Source organism: Coregonus clupeaformis, chromosome 17, assembly GCF_020615455.1.
Source record: "Coregonus clupeaformis isolate EN_2021a chromosome 17, ASM2061545v1, whole genome shotgun sequence".
Lineage (NCBI taxonomy): Eukaryota > Metazoa > Chordata > Actinopteri > Salmoniformes > Salmonidae > Coregonus > Coregonus clupeaformis.
Window position 1 is genome coordinate 25,710,682 of NC_059208.1, and position 17,761 is coordinate 25,728,442.

Genomic DNA, 17,761 nt, shown 5'->3' on the forward strand with positions numbered 1-17,761 from the left:
ACCACAGAGAGAGCAGCGATGTTACCATAGAGTTAGAATCACTAGGACTGGGACTGGACCACAGAGAGAGCAGGGATGTCACCATAGAGTTAGAATCACTGGGACTGGACCACAGAGAGAGCAGGGATGTCACCACAGAGTTAGAATCACTAGGACTGGGACTGGAACACACAGAGAGTAGGGATGTCACCATAGAGTTAGAATCACTAGGACTGGGTCTGGACCCCAGAGAGAGCAGGCATGTCACCATAGAGTTAGAATCACTAGGACTGGGACTGGACCACAGAGAGACGAGGGATGTCACCATAGAGTTAGAATCACTAGAATGGTCAAAGCACCTCAGACCACAGTAATTTGACTGGTACATTCAATATGGCCGCCGCTCCTGCCACCACAGAATGTGAACTTGAATGGGACGGCTGTTCTAGTGATTCTAATTATATGTATATTAATTATTATAACACACAGGGCCCTGGGGTGTCCTACTCAAATATATAGAATTCTATCCACTCTTAGGGGAAAAAAAGGTGCTATCAGATAGCAGGCATTTTGGTTCCAGGTAGAACCCTGGAACCAAAAAGGGTTCTCCTATGGGGACAGCTGAAGAACACTTTTGGAACCCTTTTTTCTAAAGGTGTCCCGCAGTTCTATTATTCTAGTTCTATTTCAGGTCTGCTACTCACACTCCTCCAGACTGGACCACAGAGTAGTGATGTCACCATAGAAGTAGAATCACTAGATATAGAATTCCCTACTGCAGTTCTATAATTCTTGTTCTATAGTTCTACTACTCACCCTTTTCAGGACTGGGCCACAGAGCAGTGATGTCACCATAGAAGTAGAATCACTAGATATAGAATTCCATACTGCAGTTCTATCATTCTAGTTCTATAGTTCTACTACTCACCCTCCTCCGGTCCTCAGCTGCCTCCAGTTTCTTCTGGATGTCCTCTAGGGACACCTCCCTCTTGGGGGGCGAAGTGATGCTATGGGTCGCGTCTGACACCGGGGAGGAGGGCTTCAGAATCACCTCGAAGGCCTGGCCCGACGCCCGCTTGTTGATTGGCTTCACCTCCATGTCTGAAAAACAAGTGAAAACTTTTTTGCACTTTATTATTTAATAAAATAACATTTAATATACATTTTACATTTATTTAAACATATAATCTGTTTAAGATAAATATATTTCCTCCATCTTCACCCTGGTGCTTTATCCTTCTTCCTGTGTGTCCTTTATGTCTCTAGTTGTTCTGTGTTCTGGGGTCTGGTCTTCTGGGGTCTTGTCTTCTGGGGTCTGGTCATCTAAGGTCTGGTCTTCTAAAGTCTGGTCTTCTAAGGTCTGGTCTTCTGGGGTCTGGTCTTCTAAGGTCTGTTCTTCTAAGGTCTGGTCTTCTAAGGTCTGGTCTTCTGGGGTCGGGGGTCTGATCTTCTGGGGTCTGGTATTCTGGGGTCTGGTATTCTGGGGTCTGGTATTCTGGGATCTGGGGTCTGGTCTTCTGGGGTCTGGTCTTCTGGAGTTTGGGGTCTGGGGTCTGGTCTTCTATGTTCTGGGGTCTGGTCTTCTGTGGTCTAGATGGGTTATGTTGTTTTTTTGGTTTATATGTGATGTCCATTTGGTCCATATCTTGAATGCCGTTGGTTATGTTGGTCCAGTCCAGGATGGTTGGTAATGTTGGTCCAGTCCAGGATGGTTGGTAATGTTGGTCCCGTCCAGGATGGTTGGTAATGTTGGTCCAGTCCAGGATGGTTGGTTGGTAATGTTGGTCCAGTCCAGGATGGTTGGTAATGTTGGTCCAGTTCAGGATGGTTGGTAATGTTGGTCCAGTTCAGGATGGTTGGTAATGTTGGTCCAGTTCAGGATGGTTGGTAATATTGGTCCAGCCTAGGATGGTTGGTAATGTTGGTCCAGTCTAGGATGGTTGGTAATGTTGGTCCAGTCCAGGATGGTTGGTAATGTTGGTCCCGTCCAGGATGGTTGGTAATGTTGGTCCAGTCCAGGATGGTTGGTAATGTTGGTCCAGTCCAGGATGGTTGGTAATGTTGGTCCAGTCCAGGATGGTTGGTAATGTTGGTCCCGTCCAGGATGGTTGGTAATGTTGGTCCAGTCCAGGATGATTGGTAATGTTGGTCCAGTCCAGGATGGTTGGTAATTGAAGTGACAGCCAGTGTCTTGCTATTGCATTTTTACTTGCGGCTAATAAGATGTTATATGGCAGTTTGTCTGTATTGTTGAGTGCTTATGGAGTAATTCTGAGATATGTTATATTATTTGGATGTCCACTTTAAACATGTCTTTGAGTTCATAGATTATGTATGTCCAGGAAGGTTGTAATTTAGGGCCAAAAGATATGTGAAGATATGTGCATGTCAAACCATTTCATGTGTGTCTTGTGAATGTTTTTCTGAGGTGTTGGAATAAAGCATGAGAAAAGTTTCTGTTGGACATCCATGTACATTGGACAATAAAGTAATCTTCTTCAATTCAGGAGGACATCCAAAACAATAACGGTAAAAGATAAAGATCCTCCAATACAATAAAGGGCACAGCTCCTGGATTGAGCTGAAATGGCATCAGGTCAACTACAGTGACATTCAGACTGTAGTGCTTTGACTTGATCTGAAAGACTACGCATTGCAAGTAAAAAGTGTTGTGTGTTACGTTCCCCAGCAAGAATAACAACAATGTCGCTCAAACAGAAGGGGGAACTAACAAAGAGTCACAGACCAACAACCAAAATGAAACAGGTGGGGTTTTAAGAGGGGTTCTGAAAGACACTCATTGGGGTCCCCACTGAAAGCTGACTAGCAACAACAACTGGGACCTAAAAGACACCCACCATGAGCACCTACTAAATTTGCCCAAGAAGAGGCAAATAAAAGAAAAACCCCAAACTGAAAGACAGGAAGCAAACCAAAAGCTGGAGCAAAACGAAATCAGGGAAATCAGATAACGGATTGTTTGTCTAGAAATCAAAATAGGGAGAGTCAACTAAAGGAGTTAACCCTCCACATCTATCCAGACAACTAAAGGAGTTAACCCTCCACATCTATCAAGACAACTAAAGGAGTTAACCCTCCACATCTATCAAGACAACTAAAGGAGTTAACCCTCCACATCTATCCAGACAACTAAAGGAGTTAACCCTCCACATCTATCCAGACAACTAAAGGAGTTAACCCTCCACATCTATCAAGACAACTAAAGGAGTTAACCCTCCACATCTATCAAGACAACTAAAGGAGTTAACCCTCCACATCTATCAAGACAACTAAAGGAGTTAACCCTCCACATCTATCAAGACAACTAAAGGAGTTAACCCTCCACATCTATTAAGACAACTAAAGGAGTTAACCCTCCACATCTATCAAGACAACTAAAGGAGTTAACCCTCCACATCTATTAAGACAACTAAAGGAGTTAACCCTCCACATCTATCAAGACAACTAAAGGAGTTAACCCTCCACATCTATTAAGACAACTAAAGGAGTTAACCCTCCACATCTATCAAGACAACTAAAGGAGTTAACCCTCCACATCTATCAAGACAACTAAAGGAGTTAACCCTCCACATCTATCAAGACAACTAAAGGAGTTAACCCTCCACATCTATTAAGACAACTAAAGGAGTTAACCCTCCACATCTATCAAGACAACTAAAGGAGTTAACCCTCCACATCTATTAAGACAACTAAAGGAGTTAACCCTCCACATTGATCAAGACAACTAAAGGAGTTAACCCTCCACATCTATCAAGACAACTAAAGGTGTTAACCCTCCACATCTATCAAAACAATTGAAGCACTAGGCCAGCCACTCTTAAATAGCACCTGGTCCAGCACAGGTGAAACACCTTCCCTCTAACGAGATGGCTTCCAGCAGAGGTGTAACACATACTGACTAACGAGGTGACGCCAATCGGTGCGCCCTACGTGCTAACGAGCTATACGTGCTAAAGTCCAACCTCAAAACATAAATGGGAAAACCAAAACCTATAACACCTTCCCCCTTAAGACAACAAATATATCCTATATTTTTGTTAGACAAGTTTGCTCACCACCCACAGAAAGCAACTTCCATTGCACAACATAATCAACTTAAATGCGTCGCTACTTAAAAGCGTCGCCTTCTCCAATGTAAACATGGCATCTACTGGCTGTCAACAATTAAATACAAGACAAAACACACTTATTTTGTCTTGTGTATATATATATATATATATTTTTTTACATGTGTATTTTTCTTTTTCTTCTTTTTTTTCTTTTTCTTCTTCTATAGTTCTCTAAAACTCACAGGTTTTTGAAAAACTCACGTAAGCTTCTATAACTCTCATCCCCAACCAAAACAATACTCATCTCCAAAACGGCAAAACATGCAGTCAAATTAAATTGTGAGCCTGGGCAACACACTGGCTAAAACACAAAACGTATTGACTACCCACCCTTGGGAGATAATCAGCAACCAAGTTGTCCTTACCACGGACATGTCTGATTTCAAGAAGAAACTCCTGCAATATCCATAGTAACTTTACTATCGTGCTTGGTTCTTACATCTGGTGTGACCTGGTTCTTACCTTCAAACTCACAGATGACCAGCTTGTTGCATGCTTCTGGTTCTTACCTTCAAACTCACAGACGACCAGCTTGTTGCATGCTTCTGGTTCTTACCTTCAAACTCACAGACGACCAGCTTGTTGCATGCTTCTGGTTCTTACCTTCAAACTCACAGACGACAAGCTTGTTACGTGCCTCTGGATAGAAGCAGGAGCAGATGAGGGAGAAAACAGACAGCTCCTTCATCTTCTCTTTGTATGCTGAGGGAATACAATCACACCAGACTGTTAACACCGCCACGTGGAGGAATCCAAAATGGTCTTCAGACCCCTTCACTTTTTCCAGATTTTGTTTGGTTTGGTTACAGCCTTATTATAACTTATTATAACATGTTTTTTTCCCTCATCAATCTACACACAATACCCCATAATGACAAAGCAAAAACAGGTTTTTAGAAATGTTTGCTAATTTATTAAAAATAAAAAACAGAAATATCACATTTACATAAGTATTCAGACCCTTTACTCAGTACTTTGTTGAAGCACCTTTGGCAGCAATTACAGCCTCGAGTCTTCTTGGGTATGATGCTACAAGCTTGGCACACCTTTAATTGGGGAGTTTCTTCCATTCCTCTCTGCAGATCCTCTCAAGCTCTGTCAGGTTGGATGGGGAGCGTTGCTGCACAGCTATTTTCAGGTCTCTCCAGAGATGTTTGATCGGGTTCAAGTCCGGGCTCTGGCTGGGCCACTCAAGGACATTCAGAGACTTGTCCCGAAGCCACTCCTGCGTTGTCTTGGCTGTGTGCTTAGGGTCGTTGTCCTGTTGGAAGGTGATCCTTCACCCCAGTCTGAGGTCCCGAGCGCTCTGGAGCAGGTTTTCATCAAGGATCTTTCTGTATTTTGCTCCGTTCATTTTTGCCTCGATCCTGACTAGTCTCCCAGTCTCTGCCGCTGAAAACACCCCCACAGCATGATGCTGCCACCACTATGCTTCACCGTAGGGATGGTGCCAGGTTTCCTCCAGACGTGACGCTTGGCATTAAGGCCAAAGAGTTGAATCTTGGTTTCATCAGACAAGAGAATATTGTTTCTCATGGTCTGAGAGTCTTTAGGTGCCTTTTGGCAAACTCCAAGCGGGCTGTCATGTGCCTTTTACTGAGGAGTGGCTTACGTCTGGCCACTCTACCATATTGGCCTGATTGGTGGAGTGCTGCAGAGATGGTTGTCCTTCTGGAAGGTTCTCCCATCTCCACAGAGAAACTCTAGAGCTCTGTCAGAGTGACCATCGGGTTCTTGGTCACCTCCCTGACCAAGGCCCTTCTTCCCCGATTGCTCAATTTGGCCGGGCGGCCAGCTCTTGGAAGAGTCTTGGTGGTTCCAAACATTTTACATTTACATTTTAGTCATTTAGCAGACGCTCTTATCCAGAGCGACTTACAGTTAGTGAGTGCATACATAATTTTTTATTTTTTCATACTGTTCCCCCGTGGGAAACAAACCCACAACCCTGGCGTTGCAAACGCCATGCTCTACCAACTGAGCTACAACCCTGCCGGCCATTCCCTCCCCTACCCTGGACAACGCTGGGCCAATTGTGCGCCGCCCCATGGGTCTCCCGGTCGCGGGACAAACCTCTTCCATTTAACAATGATGGTGGCCACTGTGTCTTTGGGAACCCTCAATGCTGCAGAAATGTTTTGGTACCCTTCCCCAGATCTGTACCTCAACACAATCCTGTCTCGGAGCTCTATGGACAATTCCTTTGACCTCATGGCTTGGTTTTTGCTCTGACATGCACTGTCGACTGTGGGACTTTATATAGACAGGTGTGTGCCTTTCCAAATCATGTCCAATCAATTGAATTTCCACAGGTGGACTCGAATCAAGTTGTAGAAACATCTCAAGGATGATCAATGGAAACAGGATGCACCTGAGCTGAATTTCGAGTCTCACAGCAAAGGGTCTGAATACTTATGTAAATAAGTTTTTATTTTATAATTTTTTTTATAAATTTGAAAACATTTCAAAAAACCTTTTTGCTTTGTCATTATGGGGTACTGTGTGTAGATTGATGAGGACATTTATTTTATTTGATCCATTTTAGAATAAGGCTGTAACGTAACAAAATGTGGAACAAGTAAAGGGGTCTGAATACTTTCCCAAGGCGCTGTAGTGCTTTAGCACCCTATTCCCTATATAGTGCAAAAGTAAAGCATAGGGAATAGGGTGCCATTTTAGACAGCCAAAGTCAGACACTATAATGGTACCTATAGGAGATAACATTGTCATTATGCTGTTTGTTGGCTGTGTGGAAATACAAAACATTCATACAGGCTTGCTTCACACTGACAGTATTAAAGCCCACAACTGATCATGTATTTTTGTTGAACTTTGAGCGCTACTAATTAATTATATCATGATCTGATAACACTAAGCTAATGGGCATTAGCAGTATCCTGTGGGCAGGAGCTAAAGGCTAGATGCTACTCTCTATCTTAATACTGTTTAAATTGTCATTATTACGAGGAAGTAATCACTTTCTTACAGGGTTCAATAGTGATGGAGGGATTTGGAAGAGACAGGCTGTGTTCAAATTCAAAATGGCACCCTATTCGCTTTATAGGGCACCATGTTTGACTGGGGCCCATAGGGCGCACACAAAGTCTCTCCCGCAACACCAACACCAAAATAAATTGTCTACCTACTGTATTACTATCACCCTACTGTATTAGGTACTAGTAGCCCTACCTTCACTAAGGTACAGTATCAGAGAGAGAGCTCTGTCCGAAGAGGATTGCAGATTGTCAATAATGATTAGCCAACTGCTGCAAAGGCCAGCAGCGTGTGGAGCGGCCCATTGCTGCAGGGCTGGCCACTCTCCTAGCCTGCTGTCTGACGGCCTGCTACACCTGCGTGCCATGGCTCACTGCTCAACACAGCCTGCTGCCACATGTCATCATACTCACTAAAATTCAATAGAACTGCATGAATCCATATCCATTCCATAATAGAATGTAGGCCCTACAGCACATAGAATACATTCAGGCTCTATGGAACCCCAAGAGCAAGTATTTCTAGGTACATCAGAGAACAGGAAGTAGGCCTATGACTTTTAAGTGTTGGCTATTTTATTCTCAGATTATACTGAAAAGAGAATCAACTCATGAGGTAATTTTAGAGGGTAATCAATCACATTTACAGTTCCACTGAGAAACAACTCAGAAAAATGTCAAACAAAACATAAAATCTACAGCAACTAATTGTTTTCTCTCCCGTTTATTGTGTGTTATATAGACATATAACAGTTTTATTCAGTGTAGAATCCTTCACTAAAACAAAACAAAATACTCTAGGCCTTATTATTTTGAATTAGCATTTCATGGCTAATATTGATGACAAGGCCCTTATCAATGTATACTTTTTGTTTAATATCTTCAAATGTAATCCAAATTTACTGTAATATAAAATACACACAACTGCCAAATTGAATAACAGCCAAATGATGGAATCAAATACATGACTAACTATTGTAGCCTAACAAATGAACCACCGAATTCAATGCATTGTCAGCACGCGCCGTTCATTCACCTACAATTGATTCATATTCGAGCTCAAACAAGCGATATAACCGTTATAACAGTATACTTATAAAAGTATATATATGAAAAAAGTAATTATATCTCAGCCTGTCAGGGAGTGTTGAAATGGTAGTCAGACCGGCGTATTGGGTGGGGTCTCTCTGCATTATGCTTCTACTAGAGCCGCCGCCGTATCACCAGCAGTAGGTTCAGAGTTGTGAATAAAACGGATATAAATAATAAAAAAGCAATCGCGCCAAAACCTTAACCAAAATAAATCTTATACTTTATATTAAGTCATAACATCCATATAATGTTTAATCTAGAACAGCAGTTTTTGCCTGAAGTCCCTATGGGCCCATATACTATAAAGAAACGATGAGGCGGATGCAGGTGTCGGTTTAGAGCTCAGCATCCATCACTAAAGTAAAACCCTAACAATAATCCATGCTGAAAAATCTTACTCGCATCCTTACCAATTGCAGTTTTGGCCATGGCTGTCTGTGTCGTAGCAGTGGGTGTTGCAGCTATGGTCAGAGGGGCGAAAATGTTGTTTTAAGGCACTGAGTCAGCGAAAAAGACAAGACCGGGGGCTCGGATCAAGATGAGAGGCGCGGAGCGAGCTGGAAAATGGGAGCGGTTGAATTATGAGCGGCTCTGCGCACGAGCAGATTGCTTGGCCACCCTCTGTCCTTTGGCGCACATCTCGCGTCGAGATCAGACATTCCATCCACAGCAATAGACTAGACCTAGTGGTAGGTGACTAATCAAGAATAGCCAACAGTAAAATGTTACAGAGGTACATTTCTGGAAAAACGTATAAAGTATTATATTTGAATTTTTTAAATACTTACAAAAACACTACATGACCAAAAGTATGTTGACACCTGCTCGAACATCTCATTCCAAAATCATGGGCATTAATATAGAGTTGGTCCCCCCTTTGCTGCTATAACAGCATCCACTGTTCTGGGAAGGCTTTCCAGTAGATGTTGGAACATTGCTGTGGGGACTTGCTTCCATTCAGCAACAAGAGCAATAGTGAGGTCGGGCACTGATGTAGGGCGATTAGGCCTAGCTTGCAGTCGGCGTTTCAATTCATCCCAAAGGTGTTCAATGGGGTTGAGGTCATGGCTCTGTGCAGGCCAGTCAAGTTCTTCCACACCGATCTCGACAAATCATTTCTGTATGGGCCTTGCTTTGTACATGAGGGCAATGTCATGCTGAAACTGGAAAGGGCCTTCACCAAACTTTACAGTCGGCACTATGCATTGGGGCAGGTAGCTTTTTCCTGGCATTCGCCAAACCCAGATTCGTCTGTCAGATGGTGAAGCGTGATTCATCACTCCAGAGAACGCATTTCCACTGCTCCAGAGTCCAATGGCGGCAAGCTTCACACCACTCCAGCCGACGCTTGGCATTGCACATGGTGATCTTAGGCTTGTGTGCGGCTATGGAAACCCATTTCATGAAGCTCCTGATGAACAGTTGTTGTGCTGACGTTGCTTCCAGGGGCAGTTTGGAACTTGGTAGTGAGTGTTGCAACCGAGGACAAACTATTTTTACGTGCTACGCGCTTCAGCACTCAGCGGTCCCGTTCTGTGAGCTTGTGTGGCCTATCACTTTGCGGCAGATCCGTTGTTGCTCCCAGACGTTTCCACTTCACAATAACAGCACTTGCAGTTAACCTGGGCAGCTCTAGCAGGGCAGCAATCTGATGAATTGACTTGTTGGAAAGGTGGCATCCTATGACGGTGCCATGTTGAAAGTCCCTGAGCTCTTCAGTAAGGCCATTCTACTGCCATTGTTTGTTTAAGGAGATTGCATGGCTGTTTGCTCGATTTTATACACCTGTCAGTAACGGGTGTGGCTGAAATAACCAAATCCACTAATTTGATGAGGTGTCCACATACTTTTGTATATATAGTGTATATTATGATATATAAGCCTATGGAACGCATTCCTGACCTAAACACATTCACGTCGCTCTTGAACGCGCCCCTACCTCACGTGTGCTATAGGCTACCAGACTTTGTGAATGGCTTCAGACACAGCCAAAAGGGAAAACATGGAGCATCATCACAATGTTGGTATAGAGAATTAGTGCATTTATCAATGAGGCAAGGAAATCAGTGCTGATAAGTCTTATATTTAATATTCATAACTTGCTCGTTACCATAGCTACAGCATATACAACTAAAATATACATACTGGTAAATTAAAACAAAACATTCTATCTTAAAGGCTTGGGGTAAAAAAAATATCAAGGAGTTTAAAAACAAACTGGGTATAATATTCCCTTTTCTAATGTCACACAAAGCAACAATTTATGGAATAAGTTACTTTACTTAACCCTGCATTGGTTTATTTGGTATAAAATAGAGGTAGTGTCAAGCAAGAGGTGTGTTTGGTGTTTGTCATGATTACTATTCTAATTTGGTAACACTTAGCTACAATCCAGAGAAAATTGATACGATAGATAGATATTGTATTCTATATGGTCAATGATTGCGATTGAGAATCATTGCGATTGCGAATGATTGCGAAATCCATAGTGAAAGCAGCCAGGTTATATGGAATGAATGAGTGTGAATCAGTGCTGCCCTAAATTACACTTACACTGAGTATACAAAACATTAAGAAGAGCTCTTTTCCATGACAGACTGACCAGGTGGGGGGGGCAACTCAATATTAGGAAGGTGTTCTTCATGTTTTGTATACTCTGTGTACAAGGGGCCTTTCATAAGTAACATAAAAAGCAAGAGCCTAGCTTTTGCTAGAGCCTGAGGCTTGGAGCATCTTCTTGATCAGGTGGCCGACCAGTATCTGAGGACGTTGTTGGTAGCTGTGGAGAACTTGATGAGAGCTGATCAGCTGGTCCCCTTTCTGACGGTCCAGTAGAGTCACACACACCACGGCCGCTTCAGAGGAACACAGAGACAGAGGACAGAGGTTGATTATTTACTAGCCTGAGTGCCAGTCTGTTTGTGCTACGGTATCATGCCAACTCCTTGTCACTCATTGTCATGTCAAACATGAGACAGGGAGTTGGCATGACAACACAAACAGATCAGGGACCAGCCTATTTATTTACCAGCAACGCTACTGGACATTGATCCTACAAAAAGGTTCAACATTAGGACCTTAAAGTTTATGAATATGATGTAAAATACATATATTTAATATACATCTATTCAAATACATATGCATATTTATTTCATATTTCATCTTTGACAAAGTCAAAAGGTTTTTTATTTTTAAAAGCTTTAAGTCTGTGAATAACACAATTGGCGTCTAACTGCTAATATCATTTGTACTATCATCATGGATAGCTACAACTACACCAGCGGTGTACCTTTTAGACCGCTGAGTTTACACATGGCAGCAAACACGGAAGACTCCATCTCGATGTTGCGAACCCCAGACTCATAGGCCTTGGTCAGGTAGTCCTGTTTATCCTTCTCTGTGTAGGAACAGAAGGCCCCATCCAGACGAGCTTGTCCTGGACACACAAAACACCAGCTAGCTACCCACAGTAACTCTATTACGGCTCATCAATATAACCTGAGTGCCAGTCTGTTTGTGCCATCATGCCAACTCACTCATTGTCATGCCAACTCACTCATTGTCATTTCTAACATGTTTGGCATTACAATGACAGCAATGGAGTTGACAGGAGCAAAAACAGGTCAGGTACCATGCTAACACAGGAACACATTTGAAAAAGACAGAATCGCAGACAACAAGCAAAATACTGAAGTAGCGTATAACAACCGACACCTTCATAGAAATCCATGGTGCACATGGTGTTTCCTACGACCGTTTCAAATTGACCCAGGTCCTTGCTGCACTGCAGCAGCTCTTCAGCCAGCCCTTGGTCCAGGTCCGTGCTACGCACCACAGTATTCCCCAGGATGACCTGCTCGAACCTGGGCAGGAAGGTGGCGTCTACTGACTGCTTGGTGACAACAACCGTGCCAGGCTCAAGGCCTGGAGAGAGAAAGTGGATCAGTGTATGTACAATGTATAGCAAATATAGCTTGTTTTAGGCTTGTGTCCCAAATGGCACCCTATTCCATATAAAGTGCACTACCTTTGGGCCCTGGTCAAAAGTAGTACACTATGTAGGGAATAGGGTGCCATTTGGGATGCAACTTTAGCTTAATAAAAGGACTTGAATTGATTGATTGATTTAAACACCACATATTAGTGTTATTACTCGTTTGACTATAGTGGGATTCAGGTGTGCTGTGTTTAATCATAAAGGAATTAAATCATATCCAAAGCACTTGAGAAGTACAACCTGACAGAAAACGTCTAAATAAAGTATATATAGGCCTACCTAATCCACCGGAGGTCCCAATGCGTACAATGGTAACATCAGTGCAGCGAGCATGGTAGAGGAGCTTGATGAGCTCGTGTAACATGATGGCGATGGAGGGGATACCCATGCCATGCTGTAAAAGAGAGAGAGAGAGAGAGAGAGAGAGAGAGAGAGAGAGAGAGAGAGAGAGAGAGAGAGAGAGAGAGAGAGAGAGAGAGAGAGAGAGAGAGAGAGAGAGAGAGAGAGAGAGAGAGAGAGAGAGAGAGAGAGAGAGAGACGTGATGTCATAGATGTATCACATTACACAACCACTGTCTTACGTCAGATAGCGTGACCACCTTGTCTGCACTAGTTCATGGCAACGCGGTTGCGTTAGAATGACGCCATCTGAAGGAAGACAATGATTAGGCCACTCAACTCAGTCTGTTTGGCAGAACAAGCTGCTACACCAACATGTCCATTGATTTGACAAAGAAACCTTCTCTATTCCTTTATATTACCTTTCATTCCCAGGGCATCGATTACAATTCCACCCGAAAGTGCAACATCGTGAGTGTGTCCCAAATGGCACCATATTCCCTAGTGACGACTTTTGTCCAGAGCCCTTGTCAAAAGTAGTGCAATATTGGGTACCATTTGAGTCCCAACCCATGTTAACTTACTAACATCTAGTGACACTATAATAAACCATAAGTGATTGAAATGGATACTAGTTTTGTATTTCTTCACGTACGCTGACGGAGAGCACGGGGCCAATCTTGTACATGGCGTAGCGGTCAGTTCCTGCACAGATGTTAGGGTACTCAGCCTTGGGGTCCTCCAGACTCAGCTCTCCAGCAATATACTCTATGAAGGACTTCATTCTCCAGGGACTGCCCCCAACACACACAAACTGAGACATGGACATAAGAGCAGACGGCGTAAATGTTAACGTCCTGGGTTGAATACAAAAAGTCTATAGAAATACAGGGCTGCTTTCCTGAACCCAGATTAAGCCTAGTCCTGGATTAAAATGCATGTTCTATGGAGAATGTCCCTTGAAAGGTTTTTTTTGTCCAGGACTAGGCTTTATCTGTATCTGGGAAACCAGATGAATACAGAAAAGATGAGCATATTGAATGCAGGAATTAGGATGTTATGAATGTCCATTTACTGATGCAATCTAGCTAATAGCCTAATGAATCAATCAGTAACCTTACCTTGACATCTCCAAACATGGCAGGCAGGTTGTGTGTGGAGGTCCCCAGGTTAAAGTGGTAGAGAACGTCTTCTTTCATCCCATCCAGGTGTGGGTTATGCACATAGACAGTGCTTTCACTAAGGAAATCAATCATAAAAGGACATTTAGGGTAGACCAGTCTTATATTTTACTTCCTCCTAAACTTCTGGACCCGTGTTCATAAAGCATTTTTGATGGTTTGGTTCAACATGTCCTCATTGTCTTCGTATTACTGTATGTCAATAGAATGAAACCGCCTGGTTGTGAGTCACTTTCCTATTTCCTTATATGGAATAATGTAATAGTCAATGATACGTGCTTCTGTGCAGGAAGTCAATTTCTCTGCATGACACACCTCTGCCGTTTCCTGGTTTAACGGGTAAAAAACTCAAATATTGTCCACTGATTAAAGGTAGTGGTCAGCCTTCTGTTAAAAGTTAATGTAAAATGTACAGCACAAAAGTAAAAGCTTTATTAGGGTGTTATTTCTCATTTTGATGTTGTTGAATTCATTACATTTTCACTCAACAAAACTAATCAAATCACTTTGATGATATAGTTATAGACAATGACGTGATCCAACCATTACTTATTAGATGTTACTGTACCTCTCGCAGCATGTCTCATTCTTTTCATCACTGAAACCTGGTCCTGGTGCCATGTTCCTGAAAACAGTAAGAAGCCCAACCACCGGAGCATACACATGAAATTAACTTCATTTCCAAATGTTGGATTTGCCAAATTCAGACATAGATACCTTCACTACTGGTCCAGTTAGTGATACGAATATCGGTGTCTGTGGGAATGTGCTGTATCCCATATCGTAGTCTATAGGCTACAATCACTACCAATAATATTCCGCCTGGTCTATTTCTATGTCAGAGAAACAGCGATTGAATATATGTAGATTACCTGTAGCAGGTGGATGATTCGCATATGCAAGATGCTGAGTTAGATGACCCCCGTTTCCTAAATATCAATCTGCAATGTAGTAAATGTATGAAGCGCAGTAATTTAACGCTGTGCTAAGGCACGAGTCACTGACATTGGGTTGTCACTACACAGCCACAAAATTAAAAGTGTACATCGTAAAAATTCATGAAAACTAAAATCAGTTTTTGGTCTTAATTTAAGGTTAGGCATAAAAAGGTTAGCAGTGTTGTTTAGGTTTAAAATCAGATTTTAAGAAGATAAATTGTAGAAATAGGCGGGGTTTAGCCATAATTATGACTTTGTGGCTGTGGTAACTAGTGATGACCCTGCCATTGACTGTATATGAAGGTCAGTCACTAGGGAGTGCGTTTACATGCACACTAATATTTCGATATTAAACTGATTATGGCAGTAGTCAAGTAAACACTTTAATCTGTTTATCTTAATCGTCATACGGTCAAAATAGAAGCATACGCCGATTAAAACATGGTTTTCTGAGCAATCATTCGAATTATTAGGACATGTAAACGGTTTATATCCGATCTGCGCATGTGCTAGCACCTGTAGCGCATTTCCCCTCTTATGCGCAAGTGAATCGGAAAATCTTAAAGTATGCATTTTTGAAATAGTCACATACAAACTTTATGTCCCAACTCAGAATCAAAGAGGCTTGGCAAAAATAACATGGTCGCGGTGGTAGAATGTTTATTGGCAATTTTCTGAATTTAAGTCCCATCAGGTAGCCTGATTTCAGGTGCGTCCATGTAAACAGGATTAGGAAAATCGTTCTTGCAAAACATGTACACGTTTTAAAACGAACTATTATATTAATCTGACTATCCACAATAATCGTATTGTGTGCATGTAACTGCACTCACTGTAGACGTAACTCATGAACATCAAAATGCCAGTAGGGGAGATGTTACGCAGGACCTGTGTGCAGCACTGGCGCAGTTTTCACACTAGTGAATGACCAGTACAATGGTTATTGTCTCTGGTTTCTCGTTTACGCAGTGTAACCAACATTGCTGTTTTAGTCTTATATGTAGACAAAAAAAATTAGTTTGGATTACATGGCGAGGTTTTAATTGTTACAGATTTTGATAATGCAAGGTTAGAATTTGAGGTATAGGCAGCATTTGAGCAGCTTTTGGTGTAAAATCAGAAGACAACATTTGTCATACAAATACTTTTTTTTAATAAGAGTACAGAAATGTACAGTGCTATTAGGGCAGATCCCAGATCAGTTCATAAGTCTTGGAGCAAGGAGAGGATGTGCTCATGACTGACCATAGTACACATCAAATTAAATATGCTACCTTCACAATGTGCAGCTTCAAAGTCAAAATTAATGGGGGGTGACACACACTATAACCTTATTTAACCTACTGCATCTCTGAAAATACATGGTTACACTTTGGCACTGTCCCTTTACATTAACATAGGAAAGTCCTCTCAGCCTTGTATCAACAGCCAAAATCTTGGAATGAAGCCCCGCCATCATAACTCAGCATCAATAGGCAAATAGCTTATAACAAAATAAGGATAAACCAAATAAATACACTTCAAAAATAAACGGGCACTCAATTTTCCCATTCCACAACGGTCTCCGAACACAAGTTGCATAATAAAGTTCCCCTTATGTTAACAGGCAAGTCAAGGCGACGGGTTTCGCTAAACTTTGTGCCAATTTAGACTGCCATTATTCACTTTCATCAAATACAATAGAATAAACTGAGAAAACAGCCCCATGTGCAGCAGGGGAGAGATGTACAATTTGATGTGACTACAGGACTGACCCGCAGAGAAGTAGGGGAGAGATGTACCATTTGATGTGACTACAGGACTGACCCTCAGAGAAGTAGGGGAGAGATGTACCATTTGATGTGACTACAGGACTGACCCGCAGAAGGATAGTGTGCAAAGGCAGGCTTAGAAGCCAAATCATTTCAAGCAGCAGTTTTCAATGGGGGAATACAGACAAGTTATGCAGCAGCCTATATTTCAACATTCAATTGCTTGATATAAGTCAATAATCAAGCTTCAGTGACAACATTCTCAGTGACAATATCAAAGCTAAAACACCCATACTCCAACATATTAAAAAGTGAAAGGGTTAAATGAATGTAGTGTTGGTCTTGGAGGTCGTTGTAAGGCTTAAATGAATGTAGTGTTTGTCTTGGAGGTCGTTGTAAGGGTTAAATGAATGTAATGTTGGTCTTGGAGGTCATTGTAAGGGTTAAATGAATGTAGTGTTGGTCTTGGAGGTCGTAGGGGTTAAATGAATGTAATGTTTATCTTGGAGGTTGTAAGGGTTAAATGAATGTAGTGTTTGTCTTGGAGGTCATTGTAAGGGTTAAATTAATGTAATGTTTATCTTGGAGGTCATTGTAAGGGTTAAATGAATGTAGTGTTGGTCTTGGAGGTCGTAGGGGTTAAATGAATGTAATGTTTATCTTGGAGGTTGTAAGGGTTAAATGAATGTAGTGTTTGTCTTGGAGGTCATTGTAAGGGTTAAATTAATGTAATGTTTATCTTGGAGGTTGTAAGGGTTAAATGAATGTAGTGTTTGTATGGGAGGTCATTGTAAGGGTTAAATGAATGTAGTGTTTATCTTGGAGGTCATTGTAAGGTTACTCAGAGCCAATGGCCTCCACTGTGGCATTATTAGTATTATGTCATATGTAAACACCACACAGTGCAAGGGGCATTTGTTAGCATCAAGGCACATCATTCAAGCATTCATTATTATTTTAGATTGAAGCACACAAGTTAAACATGTAGGCTACGGTACAACCCTTATGGTCATACCCATTTATGAAATGAACCCTATTGTCCCTGGTCAAAAGTAGTGCACTAAATAAGAAATAGGGTGCTATTTGGGACGCAGCTCACGCCGGTGGTGTTCTGGACTCAACTGGGGATTTTTTTTTGGGGGGGGTATATCACTCGATGGCAGAGCAAGTTGTAGTGGTGTGGGTTCAAAAGCAGCAGCAGTCAGAATTCCTCGCTCCATGTTAGCCTAGGCAAGCCTAAACAAGAAAATATTCACACAAACATGTATGATTAGTAAATCATTCATGATTTCAAATTGTTTTAAAATAGACATTGCACCAAAAAGCTTTAAATAATGACTTCTATGGAAGCTGTGGTACAG

The 17,761-nt window shown here is 42.0% G+C and overlaps 3 protein-coding genes across 9 annotated transcripts in view; all 3 read right to left on the reverse strand.

Annotated features, from left to right (window-relative positions):
* Positions 1-8,820, reverse strand: part of LOC121542617 (stathmin-2) — a 12,755-nt gene extending 3,935 nt beyond the window's left edge. The window contains exons 1-3 of one of the 2 annotated variants that reach the window (XM_045226207.1): positions 8,605-8,820; positions 4,713-4,811; positions 908-1,080 (exon numbers count right to left, since the gene is read on the reverse strand). In XM_045226207.1, coding sequence (XP_045082142.1) covers positions 908-1,080; positions 4,713-4,811; positions 8,605-8,623 — 291 coding nt within the window. In that variant the 5' untranslated portion in view covers positions 8,624-8,820. Of the gene's footprint in view, positions 1-907; positions 1,081-4,618; positions 4,657-4,712; positions 4,812-8,604 lie in introns of those variants that run through there. The other variant, XM_045226208.1, reaches the window with a different exon arrangement.
* A 1,984-nt stretch (positions 8,821-10,804) lies between these two features.
* On the reverse strand, positions 10,805-14,830 carry LOC121542615 (uridine phosphorylase 1-like). 2 transcript variants are annotated; one of them, XM_041852050.2, is made up of 8 exons: positions 14,584-14,830; positions 14,280-14,336; positions 13,652-13,769; positions 13,186-13,344; positions 12,471-12,585; positions 11,909-12,118; positions 11,484-11,630; positions 10,805-11,049 (listed from the first exon to the last, which is right to left on the reverse strand). In XM_041852050.2, exons 2-8 carry the CDS (start codon positions 14,330-14,332, stop codon positions 10,895-10,897), a joined length of 957 nt encoding a protein of 318 aa, XP_041707984.2. In that variant the 5' UTR covers positions 14,333-14,336; positions 14,584-14,830; the 3' UTR covers positions 10,805-10,894. The 2 variants fall into 2 exon arrangements, with proteins under 2 accessions (XP_041707984.2, XP_041707985.2); XM_041852051.2 differs by lacking the exons at positions 13,186-13,344; positions 13,652-13,769; positions 14,280-14,336; positions 14,584-14,830 and adding an exon at positions 12,953-13,179.
* A 2,713-nt stretch (positions 14,831-17,543) lies between these two features.
* LOC121542614 (RNA-binding protein 12B-like) overlaps positions 17,544-17,761 on the reverse strand; it is a 30,573-nt gene continuing 30,355 nt past the window's right edge. For all 5 annotated transcript variants that reach the window (XR_006661889.1, XR_006661890.1, XR_005995949.2 and 2 more), the window contains exon 7: positions 17,544-17,636. The gene's annotated coding sequence lies outside the window, so the exon portion shown is untranslated. The remainder of the gene's footprint in view (positions 17,637-17,761) is intronic.